Raw genomic sequence first — 19,329 nt, 5'->3', positions numbered from 1 at the left:
ACTGTGACTGTGAGCAACAAAGTTCATTGATTAATGACGAATTACGTATCATTACAACCTTTACGGACAAATTGTAAAGTAAAAGGGCTGGAGTTGCACGTTTAGAGCCAAGGTTAAAAAATACAGAGGATGCATGATAAGAATGCGAATGTGGATCAGTCTCCTCACGCCTGGGCGTCTTTCCCTCTGCCACATTTTGCGCATGAATCACGTTTCAGCCGTCAGGTCGAAAATGTTTGGACTACATCACTATAGGAACAGCGGTGATAGCTGCTATTACACACAGAAGGTCTAATTACCGGACTTTGTGCTGGTGTAGGCTACACGTGAGTCGGAAGCTGTTCCCCACCGGAGGCGCGCGTGCGCTCTAACAACAGCACTGGCGGCTTTGCGAAGTTGCAGCTCAGGGAACTCTAGACATCAGTGTGAATCGCAGCTCCATTGGAGGACACGCACCGTGCATCATCTCCCTCAGCCATCCATCCGTCTGTGGGTCGTGGAATAACAAACATTCCCTTAAGAGGCTCAAGAGCGGATAAGCAGAGAAGGACAGAGGTGATGGATGAAAGAATACCGCATTTACAGGACAGACAGTTCATGGAGCACGCGGATTTCTTGGGGTGAGTGTCGCTTTTAGCAAACTCTGGCAAACTCTCATAAACTGTCACGTCAGCCTTGTGAATAATCGGACACTTTCCTCTCTACTTTAGGGTGGATTATCCCTCCCTGTACATGTGCAAATCGAAAAGAGGAATAAAACGAGAGGATGGTGGGAAGGTGAGCGTGCTGGCTTATTCTAAGAAAATCACAATGCTTTGTTTCCCATTATGTTTGTGACATTCAATTTAATTGAAATTGAAAAGAAGTAACTTTTTACTTACATAAGAGAGCATTACAGTTAACGCGTGTGTATGTGCCAGCAGGACGCGTACAAGTTACCTCACCGGTTGATAGAGAAGAAAAGGAGAGACAGAATCAACGAATGTATCGGCCAGCTGAAGGATTTATTACCTGAACATCTGAAGCTGTCGGTAAGATCATGTCGCCACAAAAGTTTGGACCTGCGCTGAAAAAAAAATGGTTTTGTAGATCTTTTAAACTTCTATATTTTCTCTACAGACGCTCGGGCATTTAGAGAAAGCAGTGGTCCTGGAGTTAACACTGAAACATCTGAACGCACTGACTGCTGTCACCGAGCAGCAGCACCAGAAGATCATTGCTCTGCAGAATGGTAAGATAAACATTAGGCTTTACAAATTAAATGTGTGTGTTTTTTTAATATCAGAAACTTGTTCTCTTAAGTTTTTATTTGCTTGGCTTGCATAAAACTTTGTTGTCCTCTATACAGTGTAAGTCTGTTTGCAATCGCAGAACATGTATGATAAAATAAAGGCATTTATATGTTGTTATTATTATCAGAATATTAAAATGTTGCTTTATCATGATTGGTGTAACCATTTACAGAAAAATGATGGGTTTTTCTTAAACTCGTGTTTTGCAGGGGATCAGTCGATAAAATCTTCCATTCATGCAGACCTGGACGCGTTCCACTCCGGGTTCCAGACCTGTGCCAAAGAGGTCCTGCAGTACCTGAGTCAGTTTGAGAACTGGACGACACGAGAGCAGAGGTTTGCGCAGCTAATCGGCCACCTTCACAAGTCGCTGGCTCAGTTCCATCCTGGTGCGCCGCCACTTCAGCACCAGATCCCCGCCGGCGACTCACAGAACGGGCAGAAGGCAGACAGCCAAGCGAACTGCGTCCCGGTCATCCAGAGGACCCAAGGAGGGGAGCTTAACGAGAACGACACGGACACGGACAGTGGATACGGAGGCGAGGCAGAAAAAAGCGAGGCTAAAGACAAAGAATGTGAGCGCAATAGGGCGCAGCAGGGACACAAAGCAGTGAAAATCAAGCAGGAGTTTGGAGACGATCGTGCTGCCAAGAAACCAAAGATGAGCTGGAATGGGAGCGGGATAGGCAGCACTGACCTCACCAGATCCGACCTGGCGTTTATGAACTCTCTAATGGGAATAAGTAGTGTGGGACAGCAGGCACCTATTTGCATGCCCTTCTACTTCATCAACCCCTCGGCCGCGGCGTCTTATATGCCTTTTTTAGACAAAGGCAACATTGAGAAGTACGTGTACCCCGCGGCTGCCGCTCTCGCGTCCCCTTTCCCCTGGCTATACCCCGCACACGCCGCCGCTGCTGCAGCTGCTGCCGCATTTCCAAACCTGTCTGCACACTTTGGAGCCTCCTCTCAGTCCAAGGACTCGCAGAGTCCAGACAGCGACGAGTCACGCGATGCTGAGGCGGGCTCACCTGAGGATCGTGTGGAAAGTCCCACGAGTGACGGCGGGGAGAGTGACGTAGCTGATATGGCTCATGAGAGCAACAACAGTCCGCGAGATCAGCTCTCTGCTTGTCCAACGAGCTAAATTGTCCGTGTTACCTTTCCTCTGCATTCTAATGAGGAGTTAATGTGTTTTTTTGTTTGTTTGTTTGTTTTTTTAAATTTGGCTTAACGAGGACTTACTGAGGAGTTTCTCATGTACAAAAGCTTGGCGTAAGGGGACAGTTGTGATGGCGCGTGCCTTTTGCACTTATGCTAGTTTAATCAAGCTAAATAATTATCGACAATGATTGACACAAACTCACAGCTGTGTTATGCTGGGGTTCGTTTTTTTATCGTCTTTGATAAAAACATTTTGAATTGGCAGCATTGGTGCCATAACTTTGAGAACATCATTCGTTCTCCAATCAGCAAGCCTCTTTGGATGTATGACGTTGCAACTGACCTCTGCCAAGGTTACGTAAATTCCGATTTACTCTGACTGTAAATACAAGCTGATTCATGAACATGTAAACGTGCACTAATGGGCCTATTAATAAGTGCAACGTCCACAGTACCTCATCCCTATTGGGAGGCACTTTGTCCCTCCTGAGAAGAATTGAATGGTACCCCCTCCAAATAACCAAACACACACCTGAAAAGAAATCCAAAAATCAGACACTTTAAGAATTACACGTTTATAACAGGAGATAATGGGAGAGACACTTTCTTGATGCCTGAGTTGACTCTGGTTCCCTTTAGCCTACTTGTTTGGTCTTATGAGGCAGGAAAAAACAATCACTAAAGTCGTACAGCGTAATGGAAAGAAGAAGAAATCCTTCATTGAAAAGGGGCGGCAGTAAGTGACCTGTGACTCCTGTACCTCCAGGAAAAAGCATTGTAGGATAGCACCTTATAGATCTTTAATATTGAATGTACCTGTTTTTTCCCAGCTGTTAAAGTTTGTATATGTAGGAGGATCTTTACTCTTGAGACGTAAAGTGCACTTTTTCTGTCTCCCTCCCTACCCCCACCGTTACCATGTCATTTTAAAAAGTCAATCACTGGAGTTCTGGTTGAACCTTTTTACTATGTTGAGTTTTCTCGAAATAAAAATATGATTCCATTTCAACAGAGTGCAGAGATACCGCATTTTCTAAGTAAATGCCCAGATTAACAAAAACACTGCATATTTCTAGCTCTTTCAAAGTTATATGATTACAACTATAAATAGATTTGACATCGTCAGACTATATCTGTGCTGTGTAAAACCTCACTTTTTACTTTGGAAAAAGGTGCAGAAAAAGGCTTTGGTCATGTGACCATCAGTTCTGAATATTGCTGTTTTAGGACTTGGCCTGTTTTTTTTTTTAATAAGAAAGTAATTCCTGCAAGTATTGTGTTTTTCAGCTTTCACATGTGACGGACTAAACAGATGATTTTCATTGTATTTTGCATACATGACATTGCTTTAGTAAAATGATTCTGCTGGTTTTTTGCCTCAAACCTGTTCTCAGCTGTTCTATGAAGTGGCATGTGCATCTGTAAATACGTTTTTGTGAATATACCATGAAGTATACATGTCTATTTCAGTGTTGTAGAAGTCTATGGATTTTTTTAACAAAAGATTTAACTGAGCAACTGTTGCACATTTCATTAATGCGTTACACAAGCTGTTCTAAATTATTGCTGATGAGTTGAACAATAAATATCAAAACAAACTTTGCAAGCTTTTTATTCAACACAAATTGCTCACAGTCTCTCTTGTCTCAAGTGTTTGTGAAACTCTTCCAATACATTGCCTGCATATGTAATACTTAGGTCATGGCCAACACACACTGTAATACACTGTGTTATGTATGCACAGGGAAAAAGGACCCATGTGCAGTATTGCTAACAGCATGTATGGATAGAGGACTGGAGGTCTAGTAAATGAAACGTACTGTTATTAAAACTGTAATCAGCTGACAGGTCACAGCAGAAGAATGTACAGTAAGCCCAGGCTTTAAACAACTGTCATGTGATAAAAGGATGATGAAGTGAGATTACAGCCAGTCTGTACAGGCGGATGAAAAACAAGGGGGCCTCCTCCCAACTTGTCAAACGCTTTAAGCATGAGCCAATCCTGCCTCTGTTGTTGCCACTAGCTGATTTGGTGCAGTGTTTTACTTTTATCCATGTGAATAACATTCATTTCTCAATGTATATGCAGATTAGTCATTATATAAAGCCATAAAAGTAATACTAGCAAGAAGAGAGCCCAGTCAAAAGTCTTTTTTTGTCTTGGGAATGGGCATGAAAGCTGCCCGAAGCTGCAGAAAAGGACCAAGGCCCTTCATATTTGCAAAGTCTTAATTATTTCTAAACTCAGATTACAATAACGTTCTGTAAGTATCTTTATCCAGCACTGGGAGTAACTTTAAAAAGGTTAAGCATTTTTGCCCATATTTCACCAGAATTACTGCTGTTTAAAAGTGGTGTGACTCTCAGAAACATTGTGCAATATTTACCATTACTGAGTGTAGGTCTCCATCTACTGGTCAAAACTGGAAAAACAGCTGAGGCATAAAGGCTCCGAGTTCTCTCTAGTTAAAAAACTACAGTTACCACATGAACCATAACAAATCTCATTAAGTCAGATGGTTTATTGAGTCATGCAATCAAAGTCATATCAGCAGCCAGATACAGCCATACATCAGTCAACACTTTGCAGTATATTAAGGCAGGAAACAATAAAAACAGGTTATGTACAGTGGACATCTTACAGTTCTACAAAACATACACAGTTGTAAACAGCGACCGCAGCTACCGCTCATCCCAGGGTGGATAATGCACACCAGTGGTTTCTTAAAGGGAAAACACACCCAAATACACTGAATATCATAGTTTAAAAAAAACAAAAACAAAAAACAACAAGATCTCCTTTAGCTGGACATCAGTCCTGTCCTCTTTGTAGAGACTGAATGCTGCAGGATGAACTTCTCTTCTGAATTGATTTCAAACTCAATCCCAGGTGACAGTCTGTTGTTGGCTTAAGAACACAGCATGATGAAATAAATGCCTTTTACGGCACGTTACTATGACTACAGTTACACAGTCGCAAAGTGTAAAGCACTATCCCTTAGGTTTCTTTCTAGGACACTTCTACAAAACACTAACAGGGAAAACGTCTTCAAAGCTTCCTCTTTGCTGCTGTGCTATTAACGATGCTTTCAACATCCTTGACATTTGATCTATCCTGACTACAATCATTGCTTTCCTGTCTTGACATGAGCTTCACTGTACATTCTTTGAATACAACGACAAAGGTGGAATGACTATAAGGCACTTTGATGTGAATAGCAGCTGAACTACAACCTAAGAGGGGATCCATACCTCGGCTGCTTCGCACAAACTCACAAACAAGCACACACACAACTCTATTTGATCTCTGACTCACTCTCACTGTAGCTGTAGCTATCCATTGCATTGTGACATGCCACCGTTTTCACAATAAACTCATTCATTTACTGTAACAAGTGGGCCCTGCACATCCAGATATGGCTATATAAACACCACACTCATCATGCAACAAGACCTGTGAATCTTTGGCCACTGATCCTTTCGAAGAAACAAGCATTATATATTTGGCAAAAAAATATACTGTGTAGTCATCAACATTAACACAAAAAAAAGAAAAGAAAACAGCTTAAAAGGATAATAAAACACTGTTTCATGATACAGATATTACTGCAGGAATGAGGGCACTCCTTCTTTGTAGCTGTGCTTACACAGTCTTGTAATAATATATGATAATTCACTGAATAAAGATGAAAGGTAAGAAAACATATTTACAGTATCCATCATTTTGATGCATACAGTAACATTCTTTAGTAACAAAACGATTACCATTTGTGCATAGTTTTAACATGAACACAGACAAAGCTACAGGAACAAGTTCTGATATGCAAAATGAAAAATTGCGGAACAGTTCTACTACAGACGCGAGTCGATCCTTCATTACTTTAAGAAGAACTAGTTGCTATGCTGAGCAAAATGTTTTCATTCTGAAATGACATTCAATCTTTAAGAGATATAGTTCATAGATTCACATACTGAGATTCTCAAAGATGCTTTTGAAAAGGCATTCGATTTGAACCATGATGCTAGAGAGAAATTAATACAAATCATTCAGCAGGTAGTAAAGTGAGAGTAAAAGTACGTTAAGTGGATATGTTTCAAAAGAAAGTCCACAACAGCTTGAAGACAAGAAAGTCCTGACATTATATTCAGGCTGTTTCTTTTCCATGGTTCAAACTACCGTGCATTTCTACCAGGTGCTCCATGACTTCCATTCAAAGACATTGTTCCTTCACTGTTTGAGTCTTTACACTCAAGGCTGCCTTCATGTAATCCAGACAAGAGTGCATAGTAGTGTGCTACTGAGGTATCCAGTACAGAGATATCCACTCACAGCAGAACCGGTCACACATAGATCCCTTCTGGGTTCAGGCCTGAACTCAGAGGACTATGGAGCACCCGCAGGTGACTGGACATCGTGTGTGATGATACAGGACGCTTCAGGGAGCCAGACAGGGGAACTAAATCTGTGAAAGGAAATGCATGAAAGAGACCAAGTTAGAAAAACAATTAAAACTGCAGGAAATGTTAAAAAAAAGTGACTAATGGCTTTTAGTAAAAAAAAAAAAAAAAAAGACTTTAACGTCATTTTTTACTGAATGCGCTTGCACAGCAAGTTTCTGCAAAAGAATGTCTGTGCACAGGTACCACCAGGGGGCAGTACAGAGCTGTTCAAGTGATGCTGATGCAGTGAATTTAAGGCTTGGGATAAAAGTGCTGGGTGATTTTTTATTTTTTTCCCCCCACACATAAACTTGAAGGTTAAGAGAAGGATGTGAACACTTTTCACTCTTTTAATCCATCCAGTTGAATCGTTAACCCCACGAGGTACACACAATCAGAAAAAGGATCTGGGCTCTTTAAAGAGGAAGAGTATCTTTTTTGTTTAGTATGAGTTTTTTGAGATAGTGTGCATACATATGTAAAATGTTTTTTGTATTTCTTATTGTGTTGTTGTTACTGTAATGTAATGTGTTATTTCTTCTGACCTGCCAGGGACTGCAGATGGAAAGTAGCCGTTGGCTAATTCTGGCATTTTTACATTTATACGTTCATTAATATGCACTGTCCCTTTAAAAAAAAAAGTCTTTATATCAGCCTGAAAATACAGCTTTGACTGAGTAGTCGTACTTGTGTATTTGAATGTACATATTAAGTTTGGGGCGTGCAGATGCATGCTCATTTTGGTTTCGCTTTATAAACTTGTTTAATTTCCTAAACTTTATTTTACAAGCCGGCGGTAATGTCCCTGGTTACAACACTTAATACAGTTGCTTTCCACTTCACCACAAAGTCTCAGTAAGTCCAACTTTTTGCCACTGATCGGGGTGTTAGTTCTCTATATTTTGAAGTTGTTTAAATTGACAGCTGGCCCAAACTTGATGTAGATATCCTGTATTGCTTTGTGACAGCTCGCATATAAATTGGAGCTCTCAGTTTATGTGTCAGCTCTCCTGTAGAGGACAGAGCTTTGCTCCATTGAGCCCATCACAGAAACTGCTGAGCATGAGATAGAGGGACAGAGAGATGGAGGGAGAGGAGAGATGGATGTATCCGAGGCGGCTGTGTGCACGGTGAAAACAATCGATGCTAGAGATGGTGCGAGCTAATACTGTTTGCCAGAATACCCCCACGTCTTCCCAGTTCCCTTGATCACCATCTCTCTGATACACTAAACTGTCCAAAATGTCTCTACTTTCCCTTGCCTCTCTCATCTCCAAGTTCTAAAATCTCAAAGTAGTTCTAAAAAACAGATAGCTGTACAGTCCCACTTACAGGAACACACGCACTCTTGTACCTTGAGCCGAGCAGGTGAGCAAGACCTGAGCTGGTCCAGTAAAAACATTCACGAATGACAAACTGCACGTTGTACACTTCATAAAGTCATGAGTCAACTGTGCCAATAAGTTGAGTAAACGACTGATTCAACCTTTCTACCAGCAAATAATATCTGGACATAAACACTCATCGGCCACTTTATTGGTACACCTGGCTAGTACCGGGTTGGACCCCTATTTGCCTTGGTCACAGTCGCTGCAGATATGGAGGCTGCACATCAATGAGACAAATCTCCAGTTGTGTGTTCAGACATGCTCGACTGCATCGCTTGGTTGTAACGAGGGGTTATTTGAGTTACTACCGTTGCCTTTCTTTCAGATAGAACAAGTTCGGCTATTCTCCTCTGACCCTTAGCATCAACAAGGCCTTTTCCACCCACAGAACTGTCGCTCACTGGATATCTTTTTCTATGTCAGATCAGTCTCTGTAAACCTGTGAGTGAAAATCTCAGCATTCTGATGCTCGGTTTGAACTCAGCAGATGGTCTGGAACATGTCTCATTGCATAAATGTGTTGAGTTGGCATGTGCTTGGATGATTAGATATTATAGTTCTCCTTTGTTACAAATCCCCTAAGAAACAAAAAAACCCATTACCTATACCATAACTGGTTGAAGGACTTTCCTCCTCCGTGGGTTCAGCAGGCAGCACGGTGACCTTGGTGCCGGTCTGTTTGATGAACTGCTGCAGGTTCACTTGCCTCAGCTCCTTGGTCAGCTGCTCCAGCTCATGCTGCATGTCCTTCAATGAAACAGCTCGAGAAAGTGATTCCTCAGCGAACACGGCGCTATCAGCAGCAGCTTAAAGCTGGCGTCTACTGCTCCAGATGATACGGGACGCTGTTTACTCCGATGTTCAGACACTTTTAATCTGAACATGATAAGAACTGTCTTCACCATTTTATTTGTGAGAGTTTCGTTGTGAGAGAATCACACACTGACGTACTGGACTAGAGAACTGGATGGAGCACAAGCTTAGAGGCTTCTTTTCATTATTTTTTTTTACAAAACATCAAAACACTGTTTTGTTTGGTTTTTGTTAATCCTTGTTAAGCGTCTTTCGAGTATTTAGAAAAGTGACATAAAAGTCTCATGTATTATTATGATTGCCTCATGTCACATCAGAGAAGACTGTCAGGTTCATTATGGACAGTTTAAAAAAAAAAAAAGAATCTGAAGATGAAGCATCATAAGAAGAGACATTTCACATAATGAAGCTGGTCTTCACTGGCAGGGATTCAGCACTCTCAGGAACCAATCAGATGGGCAGATGCTAAATAAATGATCATTTCACCTTTCCACTAGATTGTCCCGTAGCACTGTTTTGTGAGGGAAGCAAGCATAGAGAAGTCCTCAAATGCACAAATATGTCTCACCTGCAGTTTCTTGCCGCTTTGTCCGAGCGATCTGTCCACCGCTCTGCAGCTGCTCTCCAGCTGGACAGCCTGTCTTTCTTGAGCCTTCAGTTCTGCTTTGACCCTGAGGACCTGAGCCCGAGCCTCAGCCTCGCTCACCCACTGGGTCTCCTGACGCTCCCTCTGCAGCCGCTCCTCTTCCAGCCCCGCCTCTACCCGCTGAAGGTTCAAAAAAGTATTACCAAATAAATCAGATCCTGATAATACTTAAACAGCTATGATTTGAAAAAAAAAAAAAGGTTTTAATTGATTTGCTTTGATTCTTAGTTGGATTCATTTCTCCCAAATGTTATTCTAAAACAATTCTTTTTAATTAAATATTCCAAAAATCCCCCACACACAGCACACCTGTACCATTGCCAGCTTTTCTTCAATCTCTAGCTCACAGCCTTGCAGGCGTCCTCGCAGCTCTTGCAGTCTCTCCTCCAGCTGTCTCTCACTCTCCAGCTCTATCTGAAGCTCAGTGGCCCAAAACTCCTCCTCCTCCATCTCCACCTTGTTCTTCCTCAGATGCTTCTCCAGCCTGAGGATATCTTCTATCAGTCCTCCTCCTCCGCCGGGGTCTCCGACGCACCCTCCACCTCGCCCCCCTCTGCCCTCCGCCCAGGCCTGCAGCTCTGCCTCATAGGCCTCCAGCTTCTTCTCCAGCACATTCAGAGTCTCTCGCTGTACGCCCACCAGTCGGACCAAATCTTCCATGCGACATGCCCACAGGCTGGGCGACGCGGTGCCCATGGCTGGTCCCACATGGTGGTGATTTCCACCGTTTCCCAGGAGGATTCTTCTGTTTGCTTCAGCCTCGACAATCCTGCCTCCGCTAAGTATCTCCCTGAGGCCTCTGGGCGCACCGGTGAACGTGAGCGACTTGCGACGTGGTTCGCGCCGCCGGAGGGAGCGATCATTAGGGTGACGAAGCTTAGCAAGGGGGGGGAGGCTCTGGCGGTGCAGCCCTCGTTCAGGTCCTCTGAGAGGGGGTCCTTCTGAGGGGGGGCGTTCAGTCAGGGAGGGGCCAGTGCGGAGTAGGATCAGCTGGACGTCACCAGCATACTGACCCCAGGTGTTCAAGGAGGCCACAGGGCTCTCATGAGGGGCGAGGTGACGCTCGGTGTCGCGCCATTTTTCCACCAGAGTGTATCTCCCTGTGCGACCTGTAAACAACACAAACCAACTGATGTTTATGCCGGTAGATAGAGACGCACAACTCATACGAGTGCTTCGCATTTTTCTGACAGTTACCGGAAATTGGTGAAAAGATAGCAAACCAAACCAACAGAAATGTTGCCGTGACTATCACTGACTTAAACCTCAGCAACCTTTTCTGTTTGTGGTTCTGGAAACAGCTCACAGGCTTTTTTATACAAGTGAGATAAGAGCTTTTAATGTCGATCGAGTGCCGACTGGAAAACAGAACAATTAGCTCAAAGGGGCTGAAGGCTGCAAAGACCTGCAGTCCATCGCTGCCTTTAGTGCTTTAAGCCTTTCCTAATAAACTTGATTCATTTCTAAACAGGAAATACCATTTTTAATGCTGTTGGAAAGAAAACCTACACACAGCTTCTGCAGCCACATGTGAACAGAAATCCTTGTTTAATGCCAGAGTACTAAATCGATATTTATGTCCGATCACTTCAAGCGGTGTAGATGATTTTAATAGAAAAGAAAAGGAAGAGGAGGTGCTTCAGAGGCGAGGTTTTCTCAGTTTGGCAAGAGACTGGGGAATGAGTCAGACTTTCCCTCCTCCTACTCTGTGCTTTGTGGGAAGTGATGTCGATACAGGCTGCTCAAGAGCCCCCGCTCCTGAAGGAGCCATATGGGAGGGGGGGGGGGGGTTACTTAGAAAGTACCAACAGAGCTTCTGACGACGACCCATTGCATCTCAACGGGAGCTGCATGTAGGCAGGACAATCACAGGCTTGTTTTCTGTATATGACTGCTTTTAGGGTGACAAAAGAAACTCTAGTTCTGGCTTGTTGAATGCCTGGGAAAAGTCAAAAAAAAAAAAAAAGGTTGATGACCATCAGATTATTAAAAAAAAAAGAAACCATCAGATGACCATCAGATTATTAAAAAAAAAAGAAACTTGTTAACGAAAAAAGAACTTTTGCAACACTTTATGGTAGGGAGGTTATTGACATCAACAGTTGGTACTTGTTTGGATGTTAACATGTGATATGGAGAAGCAGTTAAATAACAAAGGTGCTGTTGGACCAGAAATTCAGCAAAGCAGGTGGAAACATCTGATGTGCTGGTTTATCTTTTATTCTCTCTATCTAAAAGTGGGAGGCAGCAATATAAGCTCATGATCCACAAGTCCCCTCCACTGTGAGCTGAAGTCCCTCAAACTGTTGATTCAAACATTTTCCCAAAGCTATTCGAAGAGCGATTTAATAGATCCTTGTTAGTAAATATTCACCGCTTACAAGTTTGGTTAAAGAAATCGCTCAATTAAAACAACAAGAATCAGATTTCACAGAGAGGATATCAACAATAATGCAGAGGAGAGATTCAAACAGCCTGGATGTATGTCTGAGGTTAGAGTGTAAAAAAAAAAAAAAAAAGATCTACCTATGGCCTGAGCCAAAGCAATCACTACTTCCTGGCAGGTGGTTGCCTCGGTGACCCCACAGACAACCCTCTGGACTCCATCCACCCAGACCTTGAGCTCCATTTTCGGTCAAAAACGAGGGGGCCGGTTGTGATGTGTTGGCCCCGACATTGTTGAAGGCTCCAGTGGTGCAGGACAGCTGAAGCCCCTCCAGCCGCTTCACTGGGGAGGAAACGAAAAGGGAAAACAGGAAGCAGTTAGTCAGGATGTGCTCAAGGACATGGTCATAGCACGTCGCATGTGTGTGTGTGTGTGTGTGTGTCCATTGTAACAGACACTCTTCTACCTGCTGTAAGATCTACTAACACAGGTAGTGAAAGAAGCGTAACGTACAAAGTGCGGTCTTGTTTTTTGTTTTTTTTTAAACAGTAGCTCATGAATAAAGGAGAGTCAGTCCAGTTCATGTGGACTCGTACAGCCAGACTGTCACAACCAGCTGGCCATTACGCTGTTGTTTTGTTCTTCGCTATGAATAGGTACATGTCTGCTGGGGGCGCAGGAAGGGTCTGCCAGTAGGCTTTCCCAGGTCCAGTTCCTGCTTTTGTACAGAGAATTACCCAGAAGCAGAAAAGACAGAGCAGGAAGATTAAGTCAGAGACAAATCGAGGACGGGAACAGAGAAGGCATGAACATGTTATTAAACAATGAAAAGGGATAGCTGAAGAGTTATTACATAAGGGAGTATTGTAGGTTTGAGTTTGTGATCTCAGTTATTGCCTCTGTTCTGTCACACACTAAACACAGCCATGGCAGAATGTTTTGGTCCCTGTAGGATGTAATACAAGGATATGAGCACCAGTACAGGAAGGTGTATTAAATAGTCCAAGTTCTGAAGTTCCTTTTTAAATATGGAAGATTACGTTCGAACTATACACCCTCACCATACAGATAATGTTAACGTCAACTGGTGAATCACCTTGCTTTATTATCTAATCACTTATTGACAAAGTGAACAATCAGCAGTGTCACCGCCTAGGAAGCACCAATCACGGGAGAGACATCCTTCAAAACGTCCTTCAAGGACAGCGTGCAAACAAGAGAATGAATGGCATCTCCCCTGATCTCTATCACTCTCTCCATGGAGCTAACCTTCACTGCAGCTACACTACCCAGTCAAAAGGTCCTTTTGTTCGCCAAAGCCGCCGCCAATTACACCTCCCCCATCCCCAATATTCCCTGTCCGCACTCACAAAGTCACCCACAACCGGCCTGTCCTTCCTTCAACCAACTGCTTCTCTAAATATGGTGAAGACATTAGAGAGAGAGGGGGGGGGGGGAGAGAACAGATGGAGCTGAGACTCATTATTATTAATGCTCTTTATATTTTGTCAGTTAGTTAATTTGTTGTTTACTTGCTGATAAAGATCAACAACACCATGGTGACACACACACACACACACACACACACACACACACACACACACGCTTTTTGTGGAAATAGTTCCACAAAAAGTAGACTGCAAGATTTTACTGCATTGACCCAAAAGCCTGCTACCATTTCGTAGAAAGACTAGAAAGCCTTCCAGAGGCTTGTGGCGACAGAACTGTGGACTGAGTAGGTCTTGATGCAAAGCACATGAGTGGATCAGTCAGGGGGAAAGTTTTAAACACTGGAGGGGGGAGGGGAAGTGCCTTAAATATTACCTATGGAGACGCAGAGTAAGAGGGATTTTCAAGGAGCGCTGAGTGCAACACTGTATACTGCACTGTTATTGAGAACAGTGACAGAACGGACTGTCCTTAGATTAATAAAAGAAAAAGTAAAGGTGTGCAAACAAAGCTCTTCTGTTCCTCGCTCACACTAGAGGGGACTCAGAAGGGCATACACTGACCCAGAATACCCAACTGATGATCGAGGCACACAGTGGTGTGCGGCAGCTTGCCATCCTGAGCTCTGCAGGCTCCATTCCTCCAGCCTGTCAAAGCCCCAGCCTGAGGATGATGCCCACTCCCTGATTTGTGCTGCTCGTCTTCTGCCAGAGAGGAGGGCTTAAATATCTGGAGCTCTGCTTAAGCTCGGTTAAAAGACGATCAACTCCAGAAAAATCCCAAACTCCCCATGACTCCAGAGCACATTTGCTTTTGGTCTCATATTGGTTAAGAGGTGTATCGACTCGAGGTGCATTCCTGGGAGAGCAGTGAGGTGTGTGAGCAGCCTGGCTGCTGCTGACTGGTCTCCAGGCCTACACTAGCATACCGAGCTGGCAGGAAAGTGGCTTCAACTGGCTGCTGGAGTAAACAACCTTCCATATGCTCCTGTGGGTGTGATGTACACCGTCATCAAATATACTGTAGGAGTTTTCACTGTATGAGCTTTGTTTTGAGGGTTTGACAGTCTGTCGAGCGTCACACGCCGGCCTGAGAGTCGCGCAGCAAGCAGAAGAAGAAGAAGAAAAGGGGTAATCGAGGAAAACAGAATGGGCATTCATTACATCAAATGACAACAAGGACTGAGCTGTGATCAGGAGGAAGCCTGCAGGGAATCAACTGATCCAAGCTGAGAAATAGGAGTGTCAAGTAAAACCTGTGCATTCAAGCAGCACTACCTCTACAAATACAAGCGACAACACCTTGCTCTCTATCTCTAAACTTGCAAACCTTGTTCTGTAAGGAGGAAAGCAGGGCTGCCATTCGGAGAAGCACATGTTTCACTATTGAAAGTTTTACAACTACAACAAGTAACTGGATTATAGCTGAAGGTTTCTGACATACGCTAAACTCCAATCTGCTTTTAATGAAAGACAATGGGAGACAGTCAGCACGTAAGCCTTTTTGCCTATTGCTAACCAATCTTTAATTCAAATTGTGCTCCCTGCAGCGTAACATGTAATTACCAGCAATTTATACCCGACTGTAATTGGAAACAGATCTGTTGTGAAATGGATCTCTGTGAGCAGCCAAAGATGCTGGTTTATTGTGGAGGCACTGGTTTGGACTAACTTTCCTCAGCTTTCACTTCCTGTCATCAAGTGGTACGGTTCATTACGATCCCAGGGAATTAAACTCATCAGGGTGGAAAAAGTTTAGGATGAATGCAAAACAGACTAAAGAGATGGGTTTCATGTAGTAAAATGAAATATAAAATAAAATAAAATAAGGGTCTGCCCACATGAGAACCAGATAAAGAAGTTTTGTCAACATCAGTTTGCCAGCTTGCCCTGCTTACAACCCCAATCTGTAAATGTAAACGTTACGACCACCGGAAAAAGAGTGCGGCCTGATACAGGCCTTGATCCTTTGGAGAGCAATCTGATAACGGCCAGGGTATGCATTCTTGTGCTGTGAGAATGCAACGGGCCATGACTAAGAGACAGGAGAGCTAAGGGTTTGTCTGATCTGTGCTCTTGCAACAGGCAGCTGCTCAGCTCAATGATGCTTCAACAGACTTCACCTGTGCTGGAGCTCAAGGTTGAGAACCAGTGACTAAAACGAAACTTTATTGCAAAACCAGAGGAACAAAGTACGGAGGCGAACAGATTTTTCACTCTGTCCTTAAATTTCTAAAAGCATCCGGCATGCACAGTGTTAGCATTCTCGCCATTCATTTAGTTTTCCAATTTGCATTACCCTCTGAGACCTGGAGTGCCTGCAATATAGATGAGAGTTAATTAATGAGCAATTAAAGGAAACACTGAGCCATTACTCACTCAAACACTAAAAGATAGTGGTAGCAGATGCATTCAACTGAACTTTCATAAAGCTTCAAGAAAAATAACGGTGTATTCCGACTATACTAAAAGCATCGAAGCAAACCCAAAATACACACAAAAGCAGGGTCAAGCCTCCCTCAGGACTGCATCAGAACTTTACTCCTAAATCTTTAGCTCCAATCTTTAGATCATGGCGTCTGGGATTAAACCAACATCCCATCACGTTACAGACTGTACCCTCGGGTCATGAGAGCTCTCCAGTGGCCCCTGCCCTGAAGCCAGCCCTCCGCCTTCTCCTCCTTCTCCCTGGTTGATATTAGACTATTAGGTCCTGGACCTCATTTGAGAGGTCAGTGCTGGCAAGAGCTGCAACATCTGGATGGCACGTTCAGCCCAGCAATAATGCCGCCTTTGTTCACTTGCCATGTTCACTGCTCACTGGCAGGCTTATGAGAGCCAGCGGGGCAAGCAGCACAGCAGGGCAACCAGAGGCCTCTGGTCGAGGTTTACATGTTACTGTGGTTTGTAAAACATTATCTGGTACTGAATCACTCTCTCCCATGTGAGCGTTTATAGAAGTGAAATGTTTTTTTGTTCTTTTTGGGGGGTTTTTTGTACAGCAGCAGCTGATAAGGCAGCGTCACAAAAAAGTAGCAACATGTATTTTTCCAGTCTGAAGGTGGTTCATAAAGCTGTAACACCAGTAGGGTAAACATTTAGCAAAGAACCACAGAATTACATGATTCCCTTTACTTCTTAATAAAGTCTTGAAAACCATAATGCATAAATATGACTGAATGATAGACCTTGGCTGCCTCCTACCACTCTACAGGTTGCTTCAGCTTCACCTTGTATGGAAGTATAGTGCAGCAGTGGGGCTTAAAAAAATGATATGTGATTTTATTACTACGTTATGTTTGCTGTATGCTGTGTAGCCCTCCAGTTACTGAGGCCATGGAGTGTTTAAATGGTAGCCTATAAGTTGCCTGACCTGAAGAGAGAGGACAGTTTGAGCCAGCACAGAGTAGCCTACGTGAAAACATTTGGCCTGTGTGGATGAAAGTACATGACAACAACGTCGACCTCCCTTTTTCAAAACGCCAGCAAATACTCTTCATACGACTCGTGTTAACTGTTAAGGCTCTAAATTCAGGCAGTGTTAGCCTGCTATTTTGTCACCAAACATCCTGCCAGAGAGCACATCCATTTCTTTTAGACTACCTCTCTACTACGACGCCTGCACTTGGTGTCGAGTGGGACCAGGCAGAAGAAATGGCGATAACGGGCTCGAAGTAGCCGAACTTCTACTACAGAGAAATGTTCCCGTTATCTCAGCCTCGCCACTACGACGAGCTCAGCCGCAGCGCACACTGCTATTATTAGGTCTGTTTAATGCTCTTACCTCTGAGGTGCAAATAGGATTCGACGTAGTTTGTCGGCTCTCGAGTGAAGTTAAGAGTATGCTTAATGCACAGGTAGAGACGTCAATTCCGCAAAATGTTTCCTTTCTTCAGCATTGCCCAGTAAATCACTCCCAGTAACTGACTGCGACAAAGTAACGTTTGACTGCCGGGTGAAAGGAGAGTTAAGGCGACAATGACGAATAAAAAAAAAACAAGGATATGACTCACGTTTCGGTACTCTGAAAGTTTATGTGTCTTCACTGTGCGCTAGTCTTTTTTGCGGGCTCTCCAGTAGGCTGCGGAAAAAAGCCCCTCTCCCCGTTTCATTACTCCTGCTGGTAAATACACGGCATTGGAACTGGGACACCGCAAGGCATTGTGGACTGTTTAAAGCTGCACAACCCTGAGCAAGGGGAGGCTACCTACTACAGCCAACTTTCATAAATCCAGGTGATCCAAGACACTTCATCGTGACCATTAGGAGTTTCCTTCTATAGCCTAAATCCATAGGATTTTTTTCAAATGTGCATGTTTTTATTTACAGCTCACTTTAATATTAGTGATTACCAATAAAATCTTGACTATTTCTTAAGGAAAAAAACTTCCACTAATAGAAATTGTAAGCTGCGAAAGTGTTTTCTTTATGTTCCCTTACTGAAAATATGCCAGTAATTATGAAAAGACAGATGGTTTGGAAAGATGCAAAAAAGGGGATCTGTTGTTATCTGTAAATAAAGTTTTCATTTGTCCTATGTACTGGATACTTGAATGAAAAAGATGCTACTAAAATATCAATCTTAATACAATGTCTCATAATAACTGATGGATAACATAATAGAGAAAACAATAAAAGAGTAACAGATCATATACAGAGGATACTAAGTATGAAGAAACTAATAAAGGTACGCTATAATAGCTAAACGTACAGTGAAACATGTTTTTTGAGTTAATCATTGTAAACAAATTTAAGGAAAAAAATTCTTATTTTGTCTTTTATAACCTTCTTCAATTCGATGATATAGCCATATGCCTAAAACGAGAAATACATTTTTTATCCTGCTAAAGGTTAGTCAAAAAATTCCATTCATTTGTCATTATTTTTTATTAAAACATGAAACACAAACATGCATACACTCAGGACCTACATATGTGCATTGTTGTGCATGGAGACAAAAATGGAGCAATAAAAATGTGAAATTCCCTTGACTGAACCTAGAAGTTTATTAACAACAGCGTGATGGTCTGTGTATAAATGGAGGCTGACTGCCCTCTTGTGACTGAAGTATACTTTTTCCAGATTAGATAAAATGTCATCATAATGTTGTTGTGTCTCTAATGGCCTTTACTAAGAAATCTGGTTTATCACTATGACACACAGGGGATTTAAAATCAGATGTTTAAGTGCTTTGAGTCATCGAGTCGATATCACAGCTGGATTACTGTTTTACTCTCTGAACATCAAGTCTCTTCTGAGTCACAATGTTAATGTTTAGTCTCAAATGATATCATTATACCCTGTTTCCATAGCAGCTTATCAAGAAAGCACCAGTTCAGCTTACCATCTTGTTTCGATGGGGCCATTCCAATAAGAGTCGCTACTAAATTTGTCATTTTTAATTGTAACTCAAATATGTTGTAGGTAGGCTACAGTATATTTATTACCTGTCAATAGAGTATTACTTATTAGAGTTTTTGTAAATGTTGGTATATTTATTTATTTTATTCACAAAATTAATTTTCTAGGGACGAGATTTTTCTGCGTAATGTGTAGATTTACCACCGACATGTACAATTTGATCGGTATCATGTTTATGTATGCATTCACTTCACGTTAAGTGATAGAGGCTCACGTCACATCTTCTAAGTGACAGTAAATAATATTATGATGAATTCTATATAAGAGTGACATAAATAATGTTTAATGTGGTTGTAGGTTGGAATTAATTATTGGTCTACTATGTCATGTC

General features: G+C 42.7%; 2 protein-coding genes across 5 annotated transcripts; one reads left to right on the top strand and one right to left on the bottom strand.

The window, feature by feature from the left end:
* The first annotated feature begins 15 nt into the window (after positions 1-15).
* bhlhe41 (basic helix-loop-helix family, member e41) lies at positions 16-4,054 on the top strand. The gene is made up of 5 exons (XM_079345346.1): positions 16-620; positions 711-777; positions 924-1,031; positions 1,120-1,231; positions 1,502-4,054. Exons 1-5 carry the CDS (start codon positions 559-561, stop codon positions 2,437-2,439), a joined length of 1,287 nt encoding a protein of 428 aa, XP_079201472.1. The 5' UTR covers positions 16-558; the 3' UTR covers positions 2,440-4,054.
* A 909-nt stretch (positions 4,055-4,963) lies between these two features.
* On the bottom strand, positions 4,964-17,726 carry rassf8a (Ras association domain family member 8a). 4 transcript variants are annotated; one of them, XM_079346498.1, is made up of 6 exons: positions 17,362-17,726; positions 12,270-12,471; positions 10,053-10,852; positions 9,666-9,863; positions 8,887-9,031; positions 4,964-6,919 (listed from the first exon to the last, which is right to left on the bottom strand). In XM_079346498.1, exons 2-6 carry the CDS (start codon positions 12,370-12,372, stop codon positions 6,798-6,800), a joined length of 1,368 nt encoding a protein of 455 aa, XP_079202624.1. In that variant the 5' UTR covers positions 12,373-12,471; positions 17,362-17,726; the 3' UTR covers positions 4,964-6,797. The 4 variants fall into 4 exon arrangements, with proteins under 4 accessions (XP_079202624.1, XP_079202623.1, XP_079202626.1 ...); XM_079346497.1 differs by having other exon boundaries at positions 17,591-17,726; XM_079346500.1 differs by having other exon boundaries at positions 8,893-9,031; positions 17,591-17,726.
* Positions 17,727-19,329: the final 1,603 nt, after the last annotated feature.

The sequence above is a fragment of the Symphodus melops genome (assembly GCF_947650265.1).
Source record: "Symphodus melops genome assembly, chromosome: 6".
Lineage (NCBI taxonomy): Eukaryota > Metazoa > Chordata > Actinopteri > Labriformes > Labridae > Symphodus > Symphodus melops.
This window is presented reverse-complemented; position numbering and strand designations above follow the sequence as displayed.

Coding starts and splice junctions, on each gene's coding strand:
- bhlhe41 (XM_079345346.1), top strand. CDS start 559: ATGGATGAAAGAATACCGCATTTACAGGACAGACAGTTCATGGAGCAC. Junction 621..710: donor GAGCACGCGGATTTCTTGGG/GTGAGTGTCGCT, acceptor TCTCTACTTTAG/GGTGGATTATCCCTCCCTGT. Junction 1,232..1,501: donor GATCATTGCTCTGCAGAATG/GTAAGATAAACA, acceptor CGTGTTTTGCAG/GGGATCAGTCGATAAAATCT.
- rassf8a (XM_079346498.1), bottom strand. CDS start 12,372: ATGGAGCTCAAGGTCTGGGTGGATGGAGTCCAGAGGGTTGTCTGTGGG. Junction 10,853..12,269: donor TGCTTTGGCTCAGGCCATAG/GTAGATCTTTTT, acceptor TGTTGTTTACAG/GTCGCACAGGGAGATACACT. Junction 6,920..8,886: donor TTCAACCAGTTATGGTATAG/GTAATGGGTTTT, acceptor TTCCTTTCACAG/ATTTAGTTCCCCTGTCTGGC.